We start from the raw sequence: 24,152 nt of genomic DNA on the forward strand, positions 1-24,152 counted from the left end.
TTTTGGGGGACTTACTGTATACTTGAATATTTCTGCTTCATGCTACTGTACAGGCTACTTCTGCTCCATTTCTTTTGCATTTATTTGACTACCTTGATTACTTTGACATTTTAGATTATTAATACTAAATATGAATCAACTGTATTTTTTATTCAGATCCCCATATAGATTTTACAAAAGTAATCACTAGTCTTCCTTGCGTCCACACAAAAACAGCAATAATAAGACACATGACTCTACACATGATAAATAATAACAATGACCTTTAATAAATAGTGACATTAGTGACTTTTAAAGAATATTTATATGAATTACTTTATATAATGGTTACTTTATATAATAGTTTTTCACAAAAGAAGTCTGGTGTATTATTCCAAATAACAGCATGCATGCATAACAGAATACTAGATTTTAGTTTAGCCTCCACAGTTAACCAAGATAATTAGCACGACAGCTTATAACTCATGATGTGTTATAATAGTATATGAAGAACATTAGTGACACTTATATTCATGCATATAATTATAATGCAATACAATTCATATATACTACCCTGACACGAGCCATTGTGCATTCATTGGATGATCCTTAAATTGTATTTTGATGCGAAATATTTTAACTGCAGAACTTTTACTTAATTTTTTTTAAGACAATTTGAAAAGAAGAACTAAACTGAATATTAAGCTAAAGATTTGCTAGTGAGGTTGGCAACCTTCACGCATTGGATCCACACGCCAAAACAGCTGCGCTCCTTCCATGCTGCAGACCACATCCTCGCATATCCTGAAAAGGAGACAGAACCGTGTTCTCAGTTTAACTTATGGATAATGTTTAAAAAAATGCACCAACACAAGAACGGTAGTCGTAATTCGACGGAAATCCAATCATTCCTGTGCGTAAAAGCGCAAAACGCATCCAAAGTGCGCACGATCTTATCATCTCACTGAACGCAATGATCGTGGATGTGAACACCAGGAGCCGAAACAAAACATGTCAAAGAGGAGTGCTTAATGATAAGCTGTCAAAATATTAATAAGTGGGTTTAAATCTGAGAAATAAGAGGTGTGTGTGTGTGGCGAAAATCCATCAAAAGGACTTTTTCTTTAACGGTGGTTTGGAAATATACAGCTAAATGTCATGACACAAATAAATAAAGAATAAAACGAACATGTGAAAACGGGATTGTTAAATGAAGAAATAATGAATGAGACTTCATCATGGTAACTGTGCTGTATCTCGTGTTTGGTAACGGAAGCTGAATGGGTCCATGACGCACGTGGAAGCTGATATAAGCGTTTCCTCTCAGGTGACGCTGTTTGTCCCGATGATCCGCGCGGGCCGACATGGACTTGCGCCAGTTTATCTGTTTGATTCTTCTGGCGAGTCTGACAGTTTCCCGAGGTAAACATTTCTCTCTATACGTCGACTTAATTCAAACTGCAGGTTTGTATAGCATGCAGCGGTGTGTTGACGTCCTTTACGCAGAAACATGGACGAGGAAAAATGGCGTTCTTCCGTGGACTCCATGAGTTTTTGGGGCTGCAAACTTTAATGGAATTTTAATCCACAGTTCAACAGTTAAATTAGATAAATTTGCACGGGTAACATAAGCACCTACAAACTTGGGCTTTCTAATATGTCTGTTGAAACATATTTGGGTAAATTAATTAATTAAAGGCTGCATTGCATTTTGAACAGGACTGGATTATAATTAAGGCATGTTTTGCTATTTCTAGCCAATTTCCTTTGATAATCATTTGACCATGGGTAAGTGAAGATCATCACAATCCCTCTGTTTGGCCCTTTGAGGCCTACAGGCCCCCATGGCCTTCCATGGTGACTTCAGCTACATGTTTATGTCTGTAGTTGTACAATATTCTTTGGCAACACAGGCAAAATGGTGACCGAATGCAGGATATATGTCATGTTTCAACTTTTTATGAAAGATGCCACATGGTTTGAACATGACAGCAGGTACAATTTCACTGAGGTCTGAAGAAATCAACCAGTTTTATGTAAAAAGGGGGTTGACAATTCATTGAGTCTGTGACTTGGACTTCTCCAGTCATATTTTTAAGTCTTAATCTTTGGTCCTACTTTCTGTCTCTGTGTTTTTCGGTAGGTCAGATTTTGGGATGCAATCAAGGCCAGTGGCAGTGTGATGATGGACTCTGTATCCCTGATGTCTGGAGATGTGATGGAGCTGGAGACTGTGTGGATGGATCTGATGAAATGGATTGCACTAGTACGTATACATGTACTGGTGCTAAAGACATGAGGTTTTATGGACAAGCAACAAAAGGTTTAGGGTGTTGTATGTATGTATGTATGTATGTATGTATGTATCTATTAAGAAAATGTATGTAGACTTAAGGAAATCAATGTGTTGCCTTCCATTATGTGCACAGTGTTGTGTTTTCTTTCCTTCAGCGGGTCTAGACTCGCCTGAATGTCCACCAGGTCAGTTTCCTTGCATGGACACTGTCGGCTGTGTTGATGCATCAGCCCGCTGTGACGGACAAATCCAGTGTCCCACCGGCTCCGATGAGGAGAACTGTACAGCTACAGAGGACTGTTTGGAGTCCGACTGGACCTGTCGAAACCACATCTGTATCCCCAAAGAATTGCGCTGCAATGGAGTGAATGACTGCCTGGACAACTCCGATGAAGAGGACTGTGGTGAGAAAGATGGAGGACTGAATGTTGTGCCACGGGAAACATTATAGAGTGGCACTATAGAGTAAAGTATACTTAAAGGGTCGGCTCGTCCAAATTACAAAAACTCATTTTAAGTTCTATGATTTTGATAGATCAGGGTCATGACTCAATTTGTCACCCCACCATGTTCATAGAGACCAAGTGAAGACAGTATTAAAGTTATTCTTGGACAGAAGCAGATTAAGTATGAGAAGCTGTAAGCTGATCGTCTCACCTCTTCAGGTCTGTGTGGTGAGGACGGCCTTCGGTGTCCTGAAGGAACATGTCTGTCTGCTGAAGAGAGGTGTGACGGGCAGATTCACTGCTCAGATGGCAGCGACGAGCCCATAACCTGCGGTAGGTTTGAGACAGAATACAATAACAGCAGTTTGCTGCAGCTTTACTTTACCACTACTGATATTTATTGATCTCCAAATATTGTGACAAAGCAAAATGCTTCCGGCACACTTTTATTTCTGTGATGAGCCGTACTGCTCCTCCTGCAGGTCGGATTTGCTCTATGAACAATGGTGGTTGTAGCCATGTGTGTGTCGATGAAGCCTGGGGAGCTCTGTGTGCTTGCCCTTCTGGATATAAGCTCTCTCCCAATGGAGCAGTCTGTGAAGGTATGTGAGCCATGAAAACATAACTCAATATTGCAGCAATACGACACAAACACTGACAATGGGTTGTACCAGAAGTACACTAAAAACAATGTTTTAATCAGCCATATAAAGCACTTTGTTGGCTTTGTTTGTGCTGTATAAATCAAGTTTACTGTTGTTATGAAGTCCAAGCCCGCTCTCTCACTCCTCAGATTTGGATGAATGTGCTCCACCCTTTGCTCCCTGTATGCATCACTGCATGAACACCATCGGCTCCTTCTATTGCCACTGCAGAGACGGATTCAAACTGGATGGAGGCTCCGCATGTGTGGCTACAGGTAATCCAAATCCAAGGTGATCAGCAAATCAACTCGGTCTCGCCTTGAGCCGGGGGGGAAAATACTCGAGTGCTACAAAAGAGGGTGTATTGCATTGTCATGCAATTCCAAATTTAATTCTGTTGAGTGTTATTGAGTGAGTTATTTTGTTGAACCTACACTCTGGATTTAGTTTCATCCTCTGAAAACAAAAAGCATCATGAAGTTCAATTCAAAGATCACTGACATGTTAATGGTCTTCTTTTGATGCGGCCAAACAAAAAAGCAAGAGCAAAAAAGTTGAAAAGATCAAAAGACAGAACTTGAAATGCAAACAATTGAGCAGGTTACTTCAAAAATCAATTACTTGAAATGATTTTCTGTCCAAATGTAGTCACTGATATTTGATCTGTGAAGTACTTCCTAATTTTAGTACTTAAAGGATGTTGAGCAGGAAGTCAAACTTGGACTGTAGTCCCAAATATTCACACTAACTGCACCTTTCTCTCCAGGTGATGCTATCAGATTGTTAACGGTGCAGAGGAAAACCATTGGGCTGTTGAATGTGAAGTCTCTACAGTTTGACGCTATCCAGACCACAATGTCTGACCCAGTGGCTTTGACTTTTGATGTTACCCGAGGCTGGTACTACTGGGCTGACAACCAGGGCAGTATTTATAAAAGCGACGGACAGAATAGCTCAACAATCTATACTGGTTAGTTAACCCGAGATTTTTGTTTTCCACTTCTGTTTAGCTTTGCTATAACACACAATGTAGTACAGCATTTAATTTTATTTTTGATAGTCTATTAGAGTGGTTCCCAACATTTCAGCTAGTGGCCAATGCAGTTTCTACCTGTGATCACTGGTCACCATTTGCAACCAGTTCAACCATGTTTTTTCCATGTTCGGTTTGAATAACTTTGAAGTCCTGAAACATCTAAATCCAACCCAGAGAGGGAAAAAAGGCAAAGACCAAAGTGTATAGTTTAAATTAATAGATGGGTACTTCTTCTTCTTTTGCACAGTTATAAAATCATTCATTTAATCCATATCAAAACTTTTACTTTTTTCTTTTCTTTTTTTCTTTTTTTCCTAAACAAAATTCATTTTTCTGACAGGTGAGCCTGGAATCAAGGGTCTAGCCTGTGATTGGCTGAATGGAAACATCTTCTGGACCAATCAGAAGACTGAGTCAATCTACATGCAGGGAGCTGATGGGAAAAGTTACACTACTTTGCTGAGCAAAAACACCAGTCCATCAGAGTTGGTGCTTATACCTGTGGAGAGGTATGCTGTCTGATTTTAAAATATTTTTGATATCATTTAAGTTATATTTATGGGGGACATAGATTAGATGAGAGCAAAAAGTATATTCGAGAGATAATGATGATACACAGTGCTGAGTAGTGCTGATTCAACTTCTCTGCTGTCTGCCTCCCAGCTTGATGTTCTGGATCAGTACCAGTCACGGGAGCAGAGTGACAATAGAGAGGTCGTGGATGGATGGGTCAGAGCGAAGCTCTCTGACGGCACTCACTGCTCAATCTGCTCACAGTCTCACTGCTGACGTGGCTGCCAGGAGGCTGTACTGGATCAGTGACTTCAAGAAGGTGATATGAGAAACACAGGCAGGAGTTCATCAAACACACTGGAGTATGCATATTCAATAATAATTAGAATAGATATACAGGTTTTTAATGCGTGTTTCACAGCAGACATTTTAGCTTATCGTAGCAGGAAAAGCACAGGTCTTATTACTATTTATGATATTTCCAGTGTCAATTTCAAAAATCATGTCTATGGCCCTGCTTAATTTAAGGTCATTTATGAATGGACTATAATAAAGTATTGGCATGATGAGAAGAGAATATAACCTAAACTAAACATAAACCTACCACTGTAAAAGTTTGGTTGTCAGTCTGGATGAATTTTATAAACCATTTGTTGAACATCGTACATACAGTGAACATGAATTTATTTCATTCAGTCCATAGAGACGGTGAAGGTGGATGGAACTGGCCATTACTCCTTCACAGGACTGTTCAACAGGAGACCGGCTCTCAGCCTGGCTGTGTTTGGAAGTTCGTTCTACTGGGTGGATGACAAAGGACTGTGGAAAGTTCCACAGAACCAACCAAACCAGAAGAAATTCATCTGGAAAGCTGCACTGCCAGTATTGGCTGTTTACAACAAGCTACAGCAGCCTGAAGGTACTTCATGGAGCAATAGATTTAATGATTGATGATTACAGAGGTGTTTACGTACTGTGAGGTTAAATTAAGTTTGTAATGCGTATCATAAACCAGTGTAAATGCATCTTTCAATACTTGTCGCATGTCAAAATATCTCGTCTTGTCATGAACCAGGTACCTCTGCATGTGCGAAGACTTCATGTCACTTCTGCCAGCTAACTAAAGGCAACCCTTTTGGATTCACCTGTGCTTGTCCAAACTCCCAAGTACTCTTGCTTGATGGGACATGTGATTGTAGGTTGACCATAACTTTTTAATTTGCTCATTTTTGGTAGATGTTAAAGTGGCCCAAACTGACGTAGGAACAAGAACTGGGCTTGTTGAGGCAAATTCTCCTTTGTATTGTCCATGAGTCATTATGGGATTAATGTTCCCATTAACATCTTATCCTTTTTATCTCTTTTTTTTTTCTCCCACAGATCCAAGGTTTGTGTATGCTACCATGACCAACATCAACATGTTGGAGTTTAGAGGCAGAGACGCCACCCAAACCCAACTGTTTGCCACTGACGATGGCATCCTGTCATTTGATATCGACTGGTACCGAAAATGGCTATACTGGACTAACGAAACTGGCCATGTCCAACGCACCAGTCTAACCCAGGTCAAGACTGAGGGGGTCCCAACTCCTGTGCCAGGTTTTATGCTTTGAGTTTTCTTGGCTTGTACAGAAGACACTTAGTCAATTTGAGTCATTTAACAAGCAAAAATAGTGTTCCAATATGTGAGATCTGAGGTGTCTGTTTTATATCAGTGTAAATTAAAGTTTTGGTTGTGGACTGTTAGGTGTATAGATGAAATTATGAATACATGAAAACATTTATAAATAATAAATTGTTTTCAGCTCTACTCGATACTAAGTCGATGGCTTCGACTTCAGTTGAAGCCATGACCCACAAAACTCTTACTACGTCTTCTTTTCTACTTTTCTAGTTTGTCTGATAAAAGTAGACCCGCGGAGAGGGAACATTTACTGGGTGTCATGTGACCAAAACAGCATCGGTACCATCACGGCCGACAGCCAATACTCAAAGCAGCTGTACAGCACAACAAAGAAGATCCAAGATCTGTATTTGGACTGGCTCAGGGATGGCATCGTGTGGCTGGAGGAAGAGCGACTTCTCACCATGAGCATGATGGGAGACAAACCCAAAGAGCTGCTGCAGTTAGCCGGGGGACTCCGAGGGAACATCGCTTTCGACCTCAGGGCTGATAGTCTGCTCTGGAACTCAAAAAGGGCAGGTCTGTCACTCTGTTTGGATCAAAATCTTTTTTTCTTGATGTTGCAGCCCACATTTCCACAGTGGAGAACTGTTGAACTAGTTTTGGTTCTTGTGCTTTATATTACAGGTTTGACAACAATGAGTTTGCTGCAGCAAAGAAGCCACCGAGCTGGTAGAAGATGGAAGATTTCTGGCTCGATCGTAGCTGCCCTCGAGCCCTTCCTGTTATCGCTTTCTGATAATGTCATGACTCTGTGGGATCGGCGTGATGGCAGCGCCATCCAAAACATGGCTGTGGAAGGTCATGTGCTGAGTGTAGTGGCTGCACTTGGGGATGTAAGAACAGGTAAGACTGCTAAACAAATTTATACAGATGATTTTTCTTATGGATTTCTTTACTTCCTTGGCTTGCAAGAAAGTTTGAAAGTGCATTTAAAAAGCTAAAGAAAGAGATTTTTACTCTGACATAGTCCTGAAATTTCTCCATCATTCTAACTTTCCACAGTGCCCAATACTCCAGTCTGCAGTGAACCCTCTGTGCGGTGCAGACACTCATCAGTGTGTCTTTCACAAGCCCAGCTGTGTGACGGGGAAAAGGACTGCCCTGATGGAGATGATGAGGATTTTTGTGTAACCACATGTCCATCTAAAGGTAAAGTATCAGACCTTTGCACATTTGTTGGAATGGGCCAGGGCTGCTCTAAAATCCTAAAAATATTCACTGACTGATAACTCAAGGTCCTTTTTGAGCTTTTCTGTCTTGATTTTCAATCTTAGATGATTTCAAGTGCAAGGATCGTAGAAGCTGTATCTCCGGGAATCTGGTTTGTGACGGTCGTTCTCATTGTCGTGACGGCTCAGATGAAGTCGACTGTCCAACTGTAGCTTCTCCTGCAGCTCGGGCGAGCGTTCTCAAGTGTCGCACTGGCTCAAAGCCATGTAAAGATGGCACGGAGTGTGTTTTATACAGCCACGTGTGTGATGGGGAAAAGGACTGTCGGGATGGATCAGATGAAGAAGGATGTGGTGAGGCATAATCTCACTTAGTTTGCAGCTATGTTATATTTGACTTATATGATTTTAACTTCTATTTGTTTTAACTTTATGTGATCACTTCTGTATGTTCAAGATGCCACAGAGCCGACCACGACTCCACTAAAACCAAATATTGATCCATCAGATGAAGTGCTGTCTGCCACCAAACCTCCTGCTCCAACTGTGCCGGCCTGCAGCAGCCCCTCTGTGCTCTGTCCTCATTCCTCTGACCATCTCTGCATTTCTCCAAGCCAGTTTTGCGACGGGCGTAAAGACTGCCCTGATGGCTTTGATGAACAGAACTGCGTGAAAAGATGTCCCTCAAAAAGTTAAGCCTTGAAATGTGCCGTTTGTGCTCTCCTAATTCCAAATGCTTAAAAATATCCTGAAATTTAAGCTCAACTTGTTTTCTGTGATTTACGTCTAGACGACTTCCGCTGCAAGGACCGCAGGAGCTGCATCTCCAAGAGTCTGGTTTGTGACGGTCGTTCCCATTGCCGCGATGGCTCCGATGAGGCCGACTGTCCGAGCGTAACTCCACCTGCAGCTCGGGCGAACATCCTGAAATGTCGCTTGGGCTCCAGACAGTGTCAGGACGGCACAGAATGTGTCCTCTTCCATCACGTTTGTGATGGAGAGAAAGACTGCCGCGATGGATCAGATGAAGAGGGATGTGGTGAGTCTGTGTAGAAGTGTTTTACTTGTAGCTGTATTGTTTCATACCTAACGTTGCCTGGTAAATTAACTTTAAATAATTTTAATGAAAGATGGGTATATTAATTTAATATAATTAATATGAATGAGCAAGAATATTTGGAATTACAATACAGCAATGATACCAGTAGCTTATGATGAAGACTACTGTAAATCTGGGAGTGAAGGCTTACTTTTTATGTCCATTATGACGAGCTACAATGTTGTTTTGATGCTGTAAATTGGAATTTTGAACTTTATTTATTTTTTTATTCTATTAAGATGCTGCAGAGATTGCCCCTACCACTGCTATGGAAAACTTAAGTGAATCCCCTTTACCCGTCAAATCCTTGACTGAGCCTCCCGCCAAGCCATCCTGCACCAGTCCTTCAGTTCTTTGTCCAGGTTCTTCTTCATGCATCAACCCAACACAGTTTTGTGATGGAAAAAAAGACTGCCCTGATGGATCTGACGAGAACTGTGTAAAAAGATGTCCTTACAAGAGTAAGTCATCAGATTATGGGCTTATACGACTTTTCTATTATATTTTGATACAATGCCTTCCTTCTCAGCTGATTTTCTCTGCAAGGACCGTCGGAGCTGCGTTTCCAAGAGTCTAGTTTGTGACGGCCGTTCTCACTGCCACGACGAATCAGATGAAGTCAACTGTCCGAGTGTTACTCCTCCTGCAGCTCGGGCGAACGTCCTGAAGTGTCGCTTGGGCTCAAAGCCATGCAAAGACGGCACAGAATGTGTCCTCTTCAGCCACGTGTGTGACGGAGAGATAGACTGCCGGGATGGATCAGATGAAGAAGGATGTGGTGAGTTTCTGTAGAAGTGTTTGTAAAGTTGATATGTTGTCTGGCAAATTGGATTTATTTGTTTCAGTGAAGGATTTCAATATTGTTTTTTAGATTTATGTATTCAGTCATTTTGAGATGAAATCTTGGACTGTACACTTATTTTTATGGTCACTATTACTAATGTAATCACATGGTGATGATGTTTAGATGTTGTAAATTTGAACTTTGAACTTGAGCTAATTATTTTTATTCTAAATTGCAGAGACTGTCCCTACCACTGCTACAGAAAACTTAAATGAATCCCCTTTACCCGTCAAATCCTTTTCTGAGCCTCCTGCCAAGCCATCCTGCACCAGTCCTTCAGTTCTTTGTCCAGGTTCTTCTTCATGCATCAACCCAACACAGTTTTGTGATGGAAAAAAAGACTGCCCTGATGGATCTGACGAAAACTGTGTAAAAAGATGTCCTTACAAGAGTAAGTAATCAGATTATGGGCTTATACGATGTGTTCTAAACCACACTGGAAAAGTAGACCTATTTTTTTGTTGTTTTGATGTATTAAACTTCTTCCTTCTCAGCTGATTTTCTCTGCAAGGACCGTCGGAGCTGCGTTTCCAAGAGTCTGGTTTGTGACGGCCGTTCTCATTGCCACGACGCCTCAGATGAAGTCAGCTGTCCCAGTGTTACTCCTCCTGCACCTCGGCCGAACGTCCTCAAGTGTCGCTTGGGCTCAAAGCCATGCAAAGACGGCACAGAATGTGTCCTCTTCAGCCACGTGTGTGACGGAGAGAAGGACTGCCGGGATGGATCAGATGAAGAAGGATGTGGTGAGCGTTCTTTCAAATGCTGCTTTTACACCTTTTTATATTGCTTTTAGAAATATGAAGGTGTTTCTGATATGTACCAATTTGACAGTACTTTGACATTTGACTTCTCTAAGCAACTCTTGGTGTAATATTTTTAAATTCTGCAGACACCACCATTCTAGGAGAGAATCTCCACTTAAACAAATCACCTGCACGTGTCAAGTCATTTACTGAGCCTCTCGTCAAGCCATCCTGCACCAGTCCTTCAGTTCTTTGTCCAGGTTCTTCTTTATGCATCAACCCAAAACAGTTTTGTGATGGAAAAAAAGACTGCCCTGATGGATCTGACGAGAACTGTGTGAAAAGATGTCCTTACAAGAGTAAGTGATCAGATTATGGGCTGATTAGGACGGTTTTTCTGATACACACTGGAAAAGAAGAACTTTTTTTTTTTTTTGTCATTTTATTGCTTTTGTGTTTAATATATTAAACGGCTTCCTCTTCAGCTGATTTTCTGTGCAAGGACCGTCGGAGCTGCGTTTCCAAAAGTCTAGTTTGTGACGGCCGTTCTCACTGCCACGACGAATCAGATGAAGTCAACTGTCCGAGTGTTACTCCTCCTGCAGCTCAGGCGAACGTCCTGAAGTGTCGCTTGGGCTCAAAGCCATGCAAAGACGGCACAGAATGCGTCCTCTTCAGCCACGTGTGTGACGGGGAAAATGACTGTATGGATGCATCTGATGAACAGGGATGCCCAGAAACCTGCAACCAAGGTTGTTCCACGTCAATTCATTCAGATAGACATTTTTTTGTAACGAAGATTAACCACACTAATCAATAAGATCCTAAAAGAACACAAGAAGAAGTGAAGATGTAGCACGGTAGACACAAACTAACTCAACCTTTATGCATAATGAGTAGTCTGAAGATGGCTGGAATGCTTCTCTGTTCAAAGCTTTTATTTTGTACTCCATTCCAGGTGAGTTTCAGTGCTCTCACGGGAAGATGTGCATTCCTGAGGCTCAGGTGTGTGACGGGAAGTCGCAGTGTCGGGACCAGTCTGATGAACTAGGCTGCAGGGAAGGAACCAAGAGCTGTGAGCATCGCTGCGCTGACGGCAATCGCTGCATCCCCGAGAAATTCCTGTGTGATGGAGAGAGAGACTGCCCAGATGGCACAGATGAGGTGGGCTGCGGTAAGTCTAGTTTTCTAGTATTCATTTCCTGGTGATGGCAATGGATTTGATGAAGACTTGCTGGGATGAACAATTACAAACTTTAATCTTCACATAGACTTGTTCCTTAGTTTACTTTAAGGTTAGCTAGAATTCAGTCCTGGCAGTGAGGGCCACAGCATTTTGAGTTCAACACAGTTTTCCCCTTTTCAGACACTGTTACTGCAGCAACAAAAGAGTCTCCCGTTCTCCCTTCCGCATCCACTTGCATCACTCCGTCAGTTCAATGTCCAGGTTCATCACAGTGTGTCTCTCAAAATCAGCTGTGTGATGGACAAACAGACTGCCCTGATGGATCTGACGAAACAAACTGTGTGGCTCAGTGTAAAAACCCAGGTGAGTCTTGGGAGCACTAGTTTCATTACTTTCATAATGAAAATTCTGCACTGTGGGCAGCATTTTATTTTTTTTTTTTAAACAACACCTCACTTATTAACTCCTGCCTGCTCCTCAAACTGACACCTTTTCTTCCTCCACATCAGATGACTTCTTGTGCAGCGACCAGAGGGCATGTGTCCCCAGGATGGAAGTGTGTGACGGTCGTTCTCACTGTCCTGACGGCTCAGATGAGAAGCAGTGTCAATCAGCAGATCCTATTGCTCCTAGTAAGCCAACAAGGAAAATACAGTGCATCAAATCATCTCTCATACTGGATGTGCTTGCTGTGTAAAAACATAGTATACCCTAGTAAGAACTCTTCTATCAACATACCGCTTTATACACCATAAGTCCCCAATGCCACCATAACAAACCTTAATATGCTAGCATCATTTAACCAAGCAAGAAACCAACACACCATAACAACCGCCCAACTGAACCTACCTTGCCGAACACTCCAACCTCTTCTAGAAACACCCTAAACACAGGAAAACTATCAACACCGTCTGAGCCATCATAGCAATCTCCTCGCAACACACTAACTGCTGCAGCTCAGCAAAGTTCAACCCAACCACTCAAAGCTTTCAAACTCTCATTTCAACATCATTTGTTCAATCAAAGAAAACAATCCCTGACTTGATTACTTCATTGCCTGACTCGCACAATCTAAGATGAGCGTCTTCATAACCCTTTTAATGTATTTTCTTTCTGCTAAGCTTCCGCAAATGGACCGAGTGCCAAAGCAGCCCAACTGAGGTGTCGCAATGGTTTCAAGCCATGTAAAGATGGCCTGGGGTGTGTTATGTACAGCCATGTGTGTGATGGAGAGAAGGACTGCCAAGATGGATCAGACGAAGAGGGATGTGCTTCTGAATGCAAACCAGGTTTGTTTTATGCACTGAGCTGGTTAAAGTGTGTTCAACAACAACAATTCACAACATGGACACTCTGCATGCAATGGTTTATCTCTGATGAGTCTCTTTTCCCCGTCTCCAAGCTGAGTTCCAGTGTGCTCACGGGAGCAGATGCATCCCAAAAGAGCAGGTTTGTGACGGGCAGAATGACTGTCAAGACCGATCGGATGAAATGGACTGTTCAACTGTGATTGAGGGCTGCCATCATCGCTGTGATAACAACACTCGCTGTATACCAGAGACCTTCCTGTGTGATGGCGAGAAAGACTGCGCTGATGGGTCAGATGAAGAAAAGTGTGGTAGGTGATGATCCGGTCTTGTTAAATATTTGTAAGATGAAGATGGAACATGTATTCAAACATCACGTGACCTCTGTCTTTTGCAGGTTTAGTGGCCTGTGCGATAAACCAGTTCCGCTGTTTTAGCGGTCAGTGTGTTTCTGAGGCTCTGAGATGTGACGGATACGCTGACTGCAGTGATCGCTCTGATGAAGTGGATTGCACGAGACCTCCGCGCTGTCCGGTCCAGCTCCGATGCCCAAATAGTCACGAGTGCCTGCAGAAAGAATGGCTCTGCGATGGTGAGGATGACTGCAAAGACGGGTCAGACGAGAAGGTAAAGAACTACATTTTCCTTGATTCTCAAACATTTATGTAATGCTTTTTTGAGTGCCATTGGTAAAGCAGTGGTTGAGTCTTTATTATTTCTATCCAGAACTGCATGTCACCACAAGCAAAATGCAGAAAATACCAGTGGCAGTGTGGAGACAGCAGTCAGTGCATTCCTCTGTCCTGGAGGTGTGACGGAAAAAAGGACTGTCACAACGGCGTGGATGAAGACAAATGTGAGCATGTTTGTTCTCAAACATAAACCTGTTATCAGATTTAATTATGTCAAAATTGGCTTAATAAAGTGAGTTAAACCTACATATAAATGCAGTCCTGAACGGTGTATTTGAATCACTGCAAAGTCGCAATGAATGTTTATCTGCTTTCACAGGCAGCCAGAAAAAATGCCCCTCTCACCTTTACCAGTGCGGCAGCGGCGAGTGTTTAGACCCCCGCCTGGTGTGTAATGGCTTCACCAACTGTGCTGACAGCTCAGATGAGGGGGCGGGATGCGCTCAACGCAACTGCTCCAGCCCATCAGCTCCTCGGTGTGACCACCACTGTGTCAGCACCCCAAATGGCCCGGTCAGTACAGTACAGGACAGATGTGTATGTGGTTGTTTTCTGCTTTGAACCTCAGGATGCTTTCATGGAATGGCAAGAAAACTTCTAGTTGTTGCATGTTGACCCCTGCTTGTCTTGAAATTACCCGTTTTTTTTTGTTTTTTTTTGCAGAGTTGTTACTGTGCTGCGGGTTTCAGACTACAGTCCAGTGCTGCGTCCTGTGTGGACATTGACGAGTGCAATGCAATGCCGCATGCCGTTTGCAAACACACCTGCCTGAACACCCGTGGATCTTACGTCTGTCATTGCCGCCCCGACTTCTACCTGGAACCTGACAACACAAGCTGCAAGACCAGAGGTACTGTAGGTCTACACTGTCTCTCCTTTATGTGAATGCAATGCTTTTTAGCTAAACCTTGGATGTCGGAGCACTCTTGAATATACAAATATTTTAAAACTGTGCTCAGTTTTTGTGCTGTCATATTGGTTGTTGTTACTCACTGTCTTGGAGAGCCAGAAGAACTCATTGCTCATGTTTCCATCTCTAGACGAGCCTTTGCTTCTGGCATCTGTGCAGTCGGAGCTGTTACTCCTGGGAGTTCATAGTAGCACCTTGCGTCTTCTGTCCTCTGCCAGTCGACCGGTCTTCTCGCTAGATTATCATTGGGCTCAGCAGAGAGTTTACTGGCTGAGTCCCGACTACCAGAGCATCCGCTGGGCTGACATGAAAAATTCAAACAACAAAGGGACACTTTTAAAAGGTACGACTGTGTCTGGAACTCATTGACTGTGTGGTTTAACTAAATCCACAAGACGTGAAGGAAATGATGAGCTGATGGGCTGTGGAGACTGTAACACTAATCTTCAGCGCTCAAATGAAATCTCGTTACAGGGGTTAAGTCAGATTTCATCGCAGTGGACTGGGTTGGTAAGAACCTGTACTGGGTGGATGGACTGGTTGGCCAGATTCTGGCTGTGAAGCTCAGCGATGTCACAGTAATGTCTCAGGACTACACTGTGGTCCTGGGTGAAGATCTGGAACAGCCCAGCTCATTGGTTCTTCTGCCACACAGAGGGTAAGGTGCTCAATCTGAAAAATCATGTTTACTCCCGAGTTCAACACCAAATCTCTCATCGTTGCATGGATCACATAATCCACACTTTCAGGTTAATGCTTTGGTCTGAGATCGGCAGCACCCCTCAGATCGAGCGGTCTGGGATGGACGGTTCAAAGAGGAAGGTAGTAGTAAGCCGGGACTTGAGCTGGCCAGTCAGTCTGGCCTATGACCTGCTGGACAACAGGGTGTACTGGGCTGATGAGAAGCTGCGCTGCATTGGCTCGGCCTCTCTGGATGGAGACAATATCAAGGTAAACAGCTGATGTGGAGGGGGAAAAATGACCTGGATTTTAGTTTCATTTGAGCAAAGCGATGATGAAGTCTGTCTCCTTCACTCACTAGATCCTCCAGTTGGCTGAAACACCAAGTCCTTTCTCAGTGGCGGTCTTCAATGACAGAGTCTTCTGGTCAGACACGAAAAGAAGAACCATCCGCTCGGCTGACAAGAACACTGGCAAAGATCAAAAGATCCTTCTAAAGAGACCAGGGCAACCATTTGGACTGAAAGTGAGATTTCAGTGGTTCTAACTCCTGTATTGTTTGAACATATTAATATTTTAGAAATATGCTGGTGACATGTGTAATGTCTAAGAAGTTGCGAATCACAGCTAAATAAGTAGCATTTGGGCCAAAGGACTACAATATTAAGTCTCAGCTATGAGTCTTGTGTTTCCTCTCTTCTCAGCTGATGCATGGACTCTCCCAACCCGCCATACCCAGCCCCTGTGACCAGCTGCACTGCTCCCACCTCTGTCTCCTGGCCCCGGCAGTGAGGGGCAGGTCTGGAGCACCAGGAGCTCCAGCTGCGAGGGGACCGACGGCAGTTTGTCGCTGCCCAAAGGGAATGCTACTTTCCAAGGATAAGATTACCTGCTCTGTGCCTACGGAGTCAACTTTCATCCTGCTTCTGTCTCGTACGACCGTCTACCAGGTGACTTTAAGCCTGTGAACACTTCTGAAGGACGCTTTTGCCTTTTGATAATGAATACACCTCCTTACTACTCACTTTTGCCTCTTTTTGTATCCCCTCCTCCTTCTACTTGTAGATTTACTTGCACTCTATGCGTCGGGATGGCATTGCTCTGAAAAAAATGCCAAACAGCCGAGTTTTAGCCCTTCCCGGAGTAACCGACGCATTAGCATTGGATGTTTCCATCCAGGATCTTTCTCTGTATGTGGCTGATGCAAGTCAAGGAACTGTGGATGTGCTGAAACTGAGCGGCTCCAGGTCGAGACAGGGACTAACACCCTCTGGACAAATCTTAAAGCTGAAGGTAGGCATGATCAGCTTTTCAAGGGAAATGACAATTTCCCAAATGCTGGCAAAAATGTTAGTTTTGTTTTTCCATGTTTTCAGATTTGTTTTGATGGACAGAGATAAAATAAGATGGCAGCATTGAGCTACTGTAGTTGATGAGTCTAAATGAGTCTTAAATGTCTTTCCTTGTCCTTCAGTGTTTTGCCATGTTCAAATGTGATGTCAGTAAAGTTTTTTTATCTCATGTCAAAAGAGACCTTGATAATCTATTTTGATACTGCTGAAAACCTGACACACAATTTTCAGATGGTCCATAAGTTGGTGTTAATTCTGGAAACTTCTCCATTCCACAAGGATGATTCAGTCACAGCTTTGGCAGTTGACTGGGTGACCTCCAACTTGTACTGGAGCAGCAGCGAGAGGCCCGATCTCCACGTGACCTCCCGTCATGACGGCTACACCACGTCACTGCTGCAGGGATCACTGAAGGTGAACAAGGCCTCAGCTCTGCTGCTCCCATTTTGTTCTTTTCTGCTCATCCATCATCTCCTTTACCGCCAACGTTTACATGGCTGCTTAATCTACAAGCCATAGCTTCTCATGTCTTGTGGACCATCTGAAGGTTCAGGAGGTTGCTATGGAGGTTGGAAGTTCTTCATGCGTAACAAACGTTGGTTTTGCATTAATTGTACAGAAGTCAGCAGAAACATCAGGACTTCTGATGTACAACAAAGCAGAACATTTATCCTCTTTTACCCCTGACATTTCTTTGCATTCCTTTTCCTTGCTTGTCCCAACACCATCTATTATTTGCTTTTCATGGTAAATTTAGCTCAGATCTTATTTGTCCTTTCAGGGCACCACTTCTATTGCAGTACATCCCCCATCGGGACGACTTTGCTACACAGCAATAGTTGTGGCAGGTGGGAAGAGCCAGACAGAGGTGGACTGTGCCTGGATGGATGGCCGTAACAAAGCGGTGTTATGGAGGAAGTCAAGCATCCCCACTTCATTGGTCTTTTCCAATCAAGGAACCATGATCTACTGGGCTGACACAAGTGAGGAGTTAAAAATCACACATACTCAATGACTTTGTCTCTGCCTGCCTACATGTCTGATTACTCTTTTTCTACAGGTGAAGGTGTAATCAGCTCCATTGGAGTGGATGGAACAGGATATAAACAGTACAAAACAGGCCCAGGGCTGCTCATCTCCTTCACACATACTGAGAACATCCTCCTCTGGGTCACCCTAGACAAAGGTAAGGGTGGAAGCACTCTTTTCAGTTATACCCTACATAAAATTGTAGAGCTTGGTGTATTCTTTCTTTTTTTTTCTTTTTTTTCTCCATTAACCTGTTCAGTGTTGCTTGTGGAATTTAATTTCTCATATCATGGCTTTCACCTTCGTGTCATTGTCATTTTCCCCCTCAGGCAGCAGATGGCATCACAGACTAATTTAACAATGAATTATTCAGTCATCCTCTTTGCAGCAATCTGCACTATTATACATCTTTAAACACCCACTTGCATTCACAAGTACTTTTTCTCAGCTCCATCAGGCCTGCTATTGTTTCTTTCATATCTTAATATTCAGTCTGACTACTGAGCGTGCAGAAACTTCAGTAAGTATTGAGGTTTTCTTATGCTTTTTTTTGTGTGTGTATCCAAACTGTAGATGTAACCAAGCTGTGGTTCAGTGATGGTCTTCAGCCTAACCAACTGTGGTTTGAGACAAAGACCAGCCTGGTGGATGTCAGAGCCTACAGCACCGACAGTCAGTCTGGTAGGTATCTGTCTTAAACACAGCAGGTTGAAGTGGTGGTCAGTAGTAAGGCTGCAACAGGGAGGCACGCAGAGCCAGGTAAACAACTACAGTGAAACAAGCAGACAGGAAAATAACAGGGAAACGAACTGTCCTCTATAATCCTGTATACTGAGGTTAGGGTGATTGTAACAGTAGTGACAACAATAAGGAGGACTCCGATGGCCACTAGATGGCAGGTAAGGCTTGACAGGATGTAGAAAATTCCAGAGCTGACTGAATGCAAAAAGTGACAGCAGGTATTACTGTCACAAATAAACAAAAGACTACAAGAGAAATATAATTTTATAAAATAAAGTAGTTCAAAATTAAATACTTTAAATCACAAAGTCCAAAAACATATTAATGACTGGCTTGCTTTAAAAATGTGAGTTACATGCTGTCGTTTGGAGTAGAGTGTCTTACTTGCACTAAATGATTGGTGCAGCTGAACACTGGTGTGCATAATTGGTACCGCACTGAAAGCAGATGATTATGAAACTGATAACAGACTGGTTCAGTCGTATCTGGAAAACAAGTAAGGTTAAAGCTCCTCCAGAGATGGTGCCCCAGTATTTCATCCATTAAAAAGGACTGACACAAAAGCACACACCTATCAACCATCGTGCTGATTTATCTGAAGCTTGTTGGTGCCAATTTCCCAACCAGCATGAGCATGCAGTCGTAGCATGCATCATGTGGAGATGATGGATGAAACTGTGACCATGGTTCATCAACACTGAAATCCTCCACATAATGCTATATAATGCGTTAATTTCTGCCAGGGTGGCAATTCTAACCAAGAGGCTTGCAGCACCACAGTCTGCTTGCTTTATTTTTAAAAGCAAACACATCCAACCAGTCAGTCACAAATTAGGGATTTCACCATCTGCACACTTAGATATTCACCTCAACTCTGCCTTCTGCTTCTGAAGAGAGAAGAAAATGTGTGTTATCGGACACCTAAGTGAGAATGAAAAGACTCACTTAGGCTCAGTTTGAGTTGAATAGATGGCAGAGTGATGTGATACCTGCAGAGAGATGGGGCTTGGCAAGCGGTGGGAGAGCCCAGTCTCTTGTGGTGTGTGTTTGTGTGTGTGCTGCAGTGGAAAGGTCTCACTCCCTCTTTGCTTATTCTCTTGACCCGTCACATACTCTGTACAGATAGAACAATCCTGTTTCAAAGCAAAGTTTGTCTGTTCATATGATGACGCCACACAGGGATAACTAACTGTATTCAGGTGCATAATCATGGAGGGGTTGCGACTAAAGACCTATTCCGTTTAATGGTATCATGTTTATAACAGGACCTACAAATACTAATCATTTACAGTATAATGCTCTTATACAACTAACTTACGAGATATCTTAATTAAGTAACCAATTAAGCAGCATCTGATAGACAGCCAACTGACCTACCTTTGGAAGAACTGAGCAAGCCAATTTTATTATTATAACATTACATGACCCACTTTTAAATGCTTTACCTCCTAATGCTCTACTTTTTGGAGTTGGGTCACTGGACTAATACTTTAGATATGTTTGCTATGCTATATGTATGCTTTTAGATATATTTTTAACAAACTTTGCAAATATGAATAAATGTCTACACTTTGACTAAAATGTTTGTTTACTGGTGAAACAAGAGTTATTGGCAGTTGAAGACACACTGCAGGTGCCACAGCAAGCAAGGTGCAAGCAAAAATGAGAGTGCAAATTGTCAGTTTTTTTTCTATATTGAGCCCAACAATGTCACAAATACTGGAAATAGAAAATCACAAAAGCATATATAAAAACACAAAGTCTTTGGTCCATTTTAAAACCAGGTCAGTAGTATTATAATTAATTTGCACACAGTCACTAGCACAGTGCCCTATATTCTAATTATCCATTGACGAATGTCGGCACACCTCTGTTATGTTTCCCAGGCTGGAACCAAGCTTGTTTTCTCATCCTGGCACTGGAAGTTTGCTTCACAGTGCTAAAGCAGATTATGTCATTACATGCAGCCAGGAGGCTGATGTTTTTTGATGTGCAAAGATGTTCTGGTGTGCATCACTGTATGTTTTTTGATGTGCAAAGATGTTCTGGTGTGCATCACTGTTAGTGCCACATGTCTCATTATAGAACATTATTATTGTTAAACTATGGTAAAAGGGGTTTCTGTTGATCTATGAAGTCTTCCAGAGTGGAATTGATTTAAAAAAATAAATAAATAAATGTTGCTGCCATCCACCTTAAGTTATGCTTATTTAGCTTATTTGCTCATGCTTTACAATATTAAAAAGCTGTTTAAAATAAAAAAGTATAAATGGATTTGTGCTGCTTAATTTGCTAATCCTCTTAATTTTACTCCAGGAACTAATCGCTGTTCCAAAAACAATGGTGGATGTGCCCAGCTGTGTCTGTCCTATCCCGGAGGTCGAACATGTAAATGTGGACGGGGCTTCTATGCTGTCAATACCACTTCCTGTGCCCCGCTCCCCGACTGCCCCACTGGGCAAGAATCCTGCTTTGACGGGAGCAGGTGTCTCAGCAGCAGCAAGTTCTGTGATGGGCATGTGGACTGTCCAGACCAGTCAGATGAACAGGACTGTGAGTTTTTATCTCAGATTTGTTGGGATCCAAATACAGGAATCTGTTTTAGGTCAAGTAACAGATTCACTGGTATTGATCAGTTCCATGCAGATCGTAAATAATTACCCTTGAAAAAACAATCTTTATGTATCCGCCTACAATAAAAGGAGCTGTATTCATGGTAGATTATTTAAATTAGTCAGGTTGTAGCTGCCAGCCTCTTAAATGTAGGCCTAAATACCTGACATTAGGAGGACTGTTATTTTGGAAATGTTTAATTTGTCCTTATTTGAACTCTCGTCGAAAGTTAAATTAGAAAATTGATACCACTCAATTTCATGGTGATGACAAGGCTCCAAGAGGTACCTAAGTGACAATGTTTATCGCAGTTACAATATTTGACCAGTAACAGCAGTCGAGTTTTAATAATGTCACAAAACCACTCACCGACTTTCTCTTCAGGTCCAAACACAAACTCTTTCGGGACCAAATCCAGTGATGGCCACCCTCCCCAGTCTTCATCCCCATTTCAACCCAACACCCAAAAGAACTCTATTCTTCCAGTTAAAAAAGACTCCTGTGATCTCCAGCTCTGCCACAGTCACGGTAACTGCATCACAGAAGGCAAAGTCACTCGCTGCCAGTGCATGGATGGTTATAAGGGGGAGTTCTGTCAAGAGACCGAAACTGGACGAAGCCACGTGGCTGTGATCTTGGGTGTCTTATGCCTCATTGCTGTATTGATGGGGGCTGCTGTTATTTTCAATAAAAGGTAGTGATTGTGAGGAAGAGCATTTTCTTTTGTGGCCTGGTCAGAGAAATTCAACACTTTACCGGTCTGAGAGCACAAACTAAGTTAAACAAAGTTTAATCTGGTTTCAACAGGAGAACCTGGGCGTCGATCAGGAACCGATCCATTGAGAAAGAAACTCTGATGGCCAACATGGGCCTCCCATGTGAACAATACGATTCCGACTCTGAGGTAAAACTTTAATCGACTGAACACAGATTCATTTGTAGTTATTTGCAAGACATATTTATAGGTTATTATAGATTTTCTTTTTAAAGGATTGATATAAATTATTTTATAGTAATGACGATGATTTATCTCCTGTCTTTCTAAAGTATGTTACCTTCATTAGTTGGCAGGGTTTCAGATAAATGTCTGTTTCGTTTATAATCAAAGCGGGAAAGAAATTGTATGATCTTTTCTTCACCGCAGGAGCTGGATTCCCCTGTAGATGTAAAGAACCCTCCACTGCTGTTAAGGTCGCTACAACTAAAATAATGTAATGTTTAAGGATGCATTCCTGTGGTGCTGATGGAGATTGTTGGTGTAATAAAAGTGATAAAGTATGAACCAAACACCAGTTTCTGCTTGTTTTTAATCACTAACAAGGACAACAAACTTCTTTGCCTATCAAAATTCAGGTTCGTTATTAGTGCAAGTTTTTTTTGACTCAGGGTTTCAATCAGGTATGAATATATTCCAATATGTTAGTCATTTGAAAGTAGTTTCTTTTTGTTCATTAGCCTCCTGAATGTTATTCTGTGTCTGTTTCCTGAGTGGCTTATCATTTTCTAATTTCCCTTTTCATGTTGTTAGTTTGGCCATATGACATGTCCTATTGACATGGTGGATATATCTGGTCCTGGTTATGATATGCAAACCATGAGTGACTCAGAAAGTGCACACAAGTTTTCAAGTTTTCATACTTTGTGTCTAGTGAATATGCCATTTTGTGTCACATCAGCAACTATATTAAACTGATCGTCAGCCATACTGGAGGACAGTTAACTGCTCTGTATTTTATTTCCTAAAAGATATAGCTTGCACAGCAGAATATTTTCTGTTATAGACTAGCATTGTGGAATAAATGTCATTAATTTTGCATTGTAATGTTAAAGGGATATGCTAATTCTGCTAATTTGGGGAATGACCTGCGGCAAAGGGCCACAGGTCGGATTTGAGCCCTGGGCCACCACGGCAAGGACTGAGCCTTTGTACATGGGGCGGATACTAATTCAACAACAAACATAAACACTAAGGATTTTTCCCCAACACAGCCCAGACAGATTTGTCACCATGTTTAAAATCTTCTTGTCTGTTGCGTCTGCCTTTCTGTCGTCACCCATCTGTCATTGTTTGGTGCTTCTAATGTTTACCTTTCTTCAACGCATGTATTTGTGTATATTGTACTGTATATCTTACTAATGCTACTGAGACGACACTGTTTCCGTGTGCCTGCAGGTGATGCCTGTGTTGTCTGTCTGGTATGTCACTGTGTGCCGCACTTATTTGGAAACAGCAAGAAGCCCAGCACAGTGTCTATTCTTCAGCCTTAAATAAATCTGTTTCAGATTTACTCTTGTCTAGCAGCCTATTGTTTGGTTACCATCGCCTTTTGTCTGACAATTTTCTCTTTGGTCTCTTTGACATTAGATATGTCTATAGAAGCTGCAAAGCCTGGTTATGCTGCCCGCTTACCCAGCTCCAGTTCTGGCACAACATCGGTCACTTCTCGCCATCTTCTTCCCAATCGTCCAAAATGCCCAGCTAGTAAAATGAGCTTACATTAGCTAACAGCAGCTACAGTTTGCTGTTTGATGCAGAGCAGCCAAAAAGCATCAGAGGGAAAGCAGATTTTTCATGAAATATGATCCGGTTTCACCAAAATCAGTAAAATAGTTGGTGGTATGACATAAAGCGTTATGTACAAGACAAGACATGCAAGAACAGAGATATGGGATTGTGAGAATGACAGAGGTACTTTACAAGTCAGTGTAGCATCAACATGATTTTAATCTGTATTTTTTTATGTTAGAGAAGTTACACGATGTTGCTTTAATATTTTCATCTCACATTTTCACAACCTACATACCAAATTCAAACAATTATACCACAGGTCACAATTTCAGAACACAGAAATCAGTTCTTCCAGTGCTGCACAAATGTCATAGCTTTACATGTTAGTCTGTAGCCAGTTTGGTAATCAAATACCAGTATTGCTTTTCACAGAAACATATTTGGTATGAAAGATCCCTTTGTTTATGTACTTCCACCTGTCTGTAGGCCAGAGATAGAAGACACGTGCAGACATGTTCTGTTTGTGATAGTGTCACATTCTGACATGCAAATTTGAAGTGAAACTAAATGGCTCATCGTGTCCTGTCCCACTTTACACACATACTGCATCTACAAACATATGTGTGCATAGTCGACAGGAGTCACACATGCAATTAAAGTTAAATACCTTTGTGTT

At 42.2% G+C, this 24,152-nt stretch overlaps 1 protein-coding gene across 7 annotated transcripts; it reads left to right on the plus strand.

Annotated features, from left to right (window-relative positions):
- Positions 1 to 1,277: 1,277 nt before the first annotated feature.
- On the plus strand, positions 1,278 to 22,254 carry LOC104920103 (low-density lipoprotein receptor-related protein 2). Of its 7 annotated transcripts, none has more exons than XM_027278661.1 (47): positions 1,278 to 1,401; positions 2,123 to 2,245; positions 2,431 to 2,679; positions 2,941 to 3,054; positions 3,204 to 3,323; positions 3,515 to 3,640; positions 4,132 to 4,335; positions 4,742 to 4,910; positions 5,065 to 5,233; positions 5,611 to 5,833; positions 5,990 to 6,109; positions 6,295 to 6,513; positions 6,809 to 7,117; positions 7,226 to 7,444; positions 7,604 to 7,750; positions 7,876 to 8,124; positions 8,228 to 8,461; positions 8,561 to 8,809; positions 9,109 to 9,330; positions 9,399 to 9,647; positions 9,892 to 10,104; positions 10,208 to 10,456; positions 10,603 to 10,815; positions 10,942 to 11,208; positions 11,415 to 11,630; positions 11,823 to 12,005; positions 12,152 to 12,274; positions 12,764 to 12,931; positions 13,045 to 13,260; positions 13,347 to 13,576; positions 13,676 to 13,805; positions 13,961 to 14,154; positions 14,305 to 14,491; positions 14,682 to 14,894; positions 15,026 to 15,209; positions 15,301 to 15,502; positions 15,594 to 15,758; positions 15,937 to 16,182; positions 16,298 to 16,525; positions 16,864 to 16,998; positions 17,366 to 17,567; positions 17,645 to 17,770; positions 18,187 to 18,294; positions 20,671 to 20,907; positions 21,352 to 21,661; positions 21,775 to 21,871; positions 22,112 to 22,254. In XM_027278661.1, the coding sequence occupies exons 1-47, from the start codon at positions 1,344 to 1,346 to the stop codon at positions 22,175 to 22,177; spliced, it is 8,880 nt and encodes a 2,959-aa protein (XP_027134462.1). In that variant the 5' UTR covers positions 1,278 to 1,343; the 3' UTR covers positions 22,178 to 22,254. The 7 variants fall into 7 exon arrangements, with proteins under 7 accessions (XP_027134462.1, XP_027134463.1, XP_027134464.1 ...); XM_027278662.1 differs by having other exon boundaries at positions 8,279 to 8,461; XM_027278663.1 differs by lacking the exons at positions 10,208 to 10,456; positions 10,603 to 10,815.
- Positions 22,255 to 24,152: the final 1,898 nt, after the last annotated feature.

This window comes from Larimichthys crocea, chromosome IV, assembly GCF_000972845.2.
Source record: "Larimichthys crocea isolate SSNF chromosome IV, L_crocea_2.0, whole genome shotgun sequence".
NCBI lineage: Eukaryota > Metazoa > Chordata > Actinopteri > Sciaenidae > Larimichthys > Larimichthys crocea.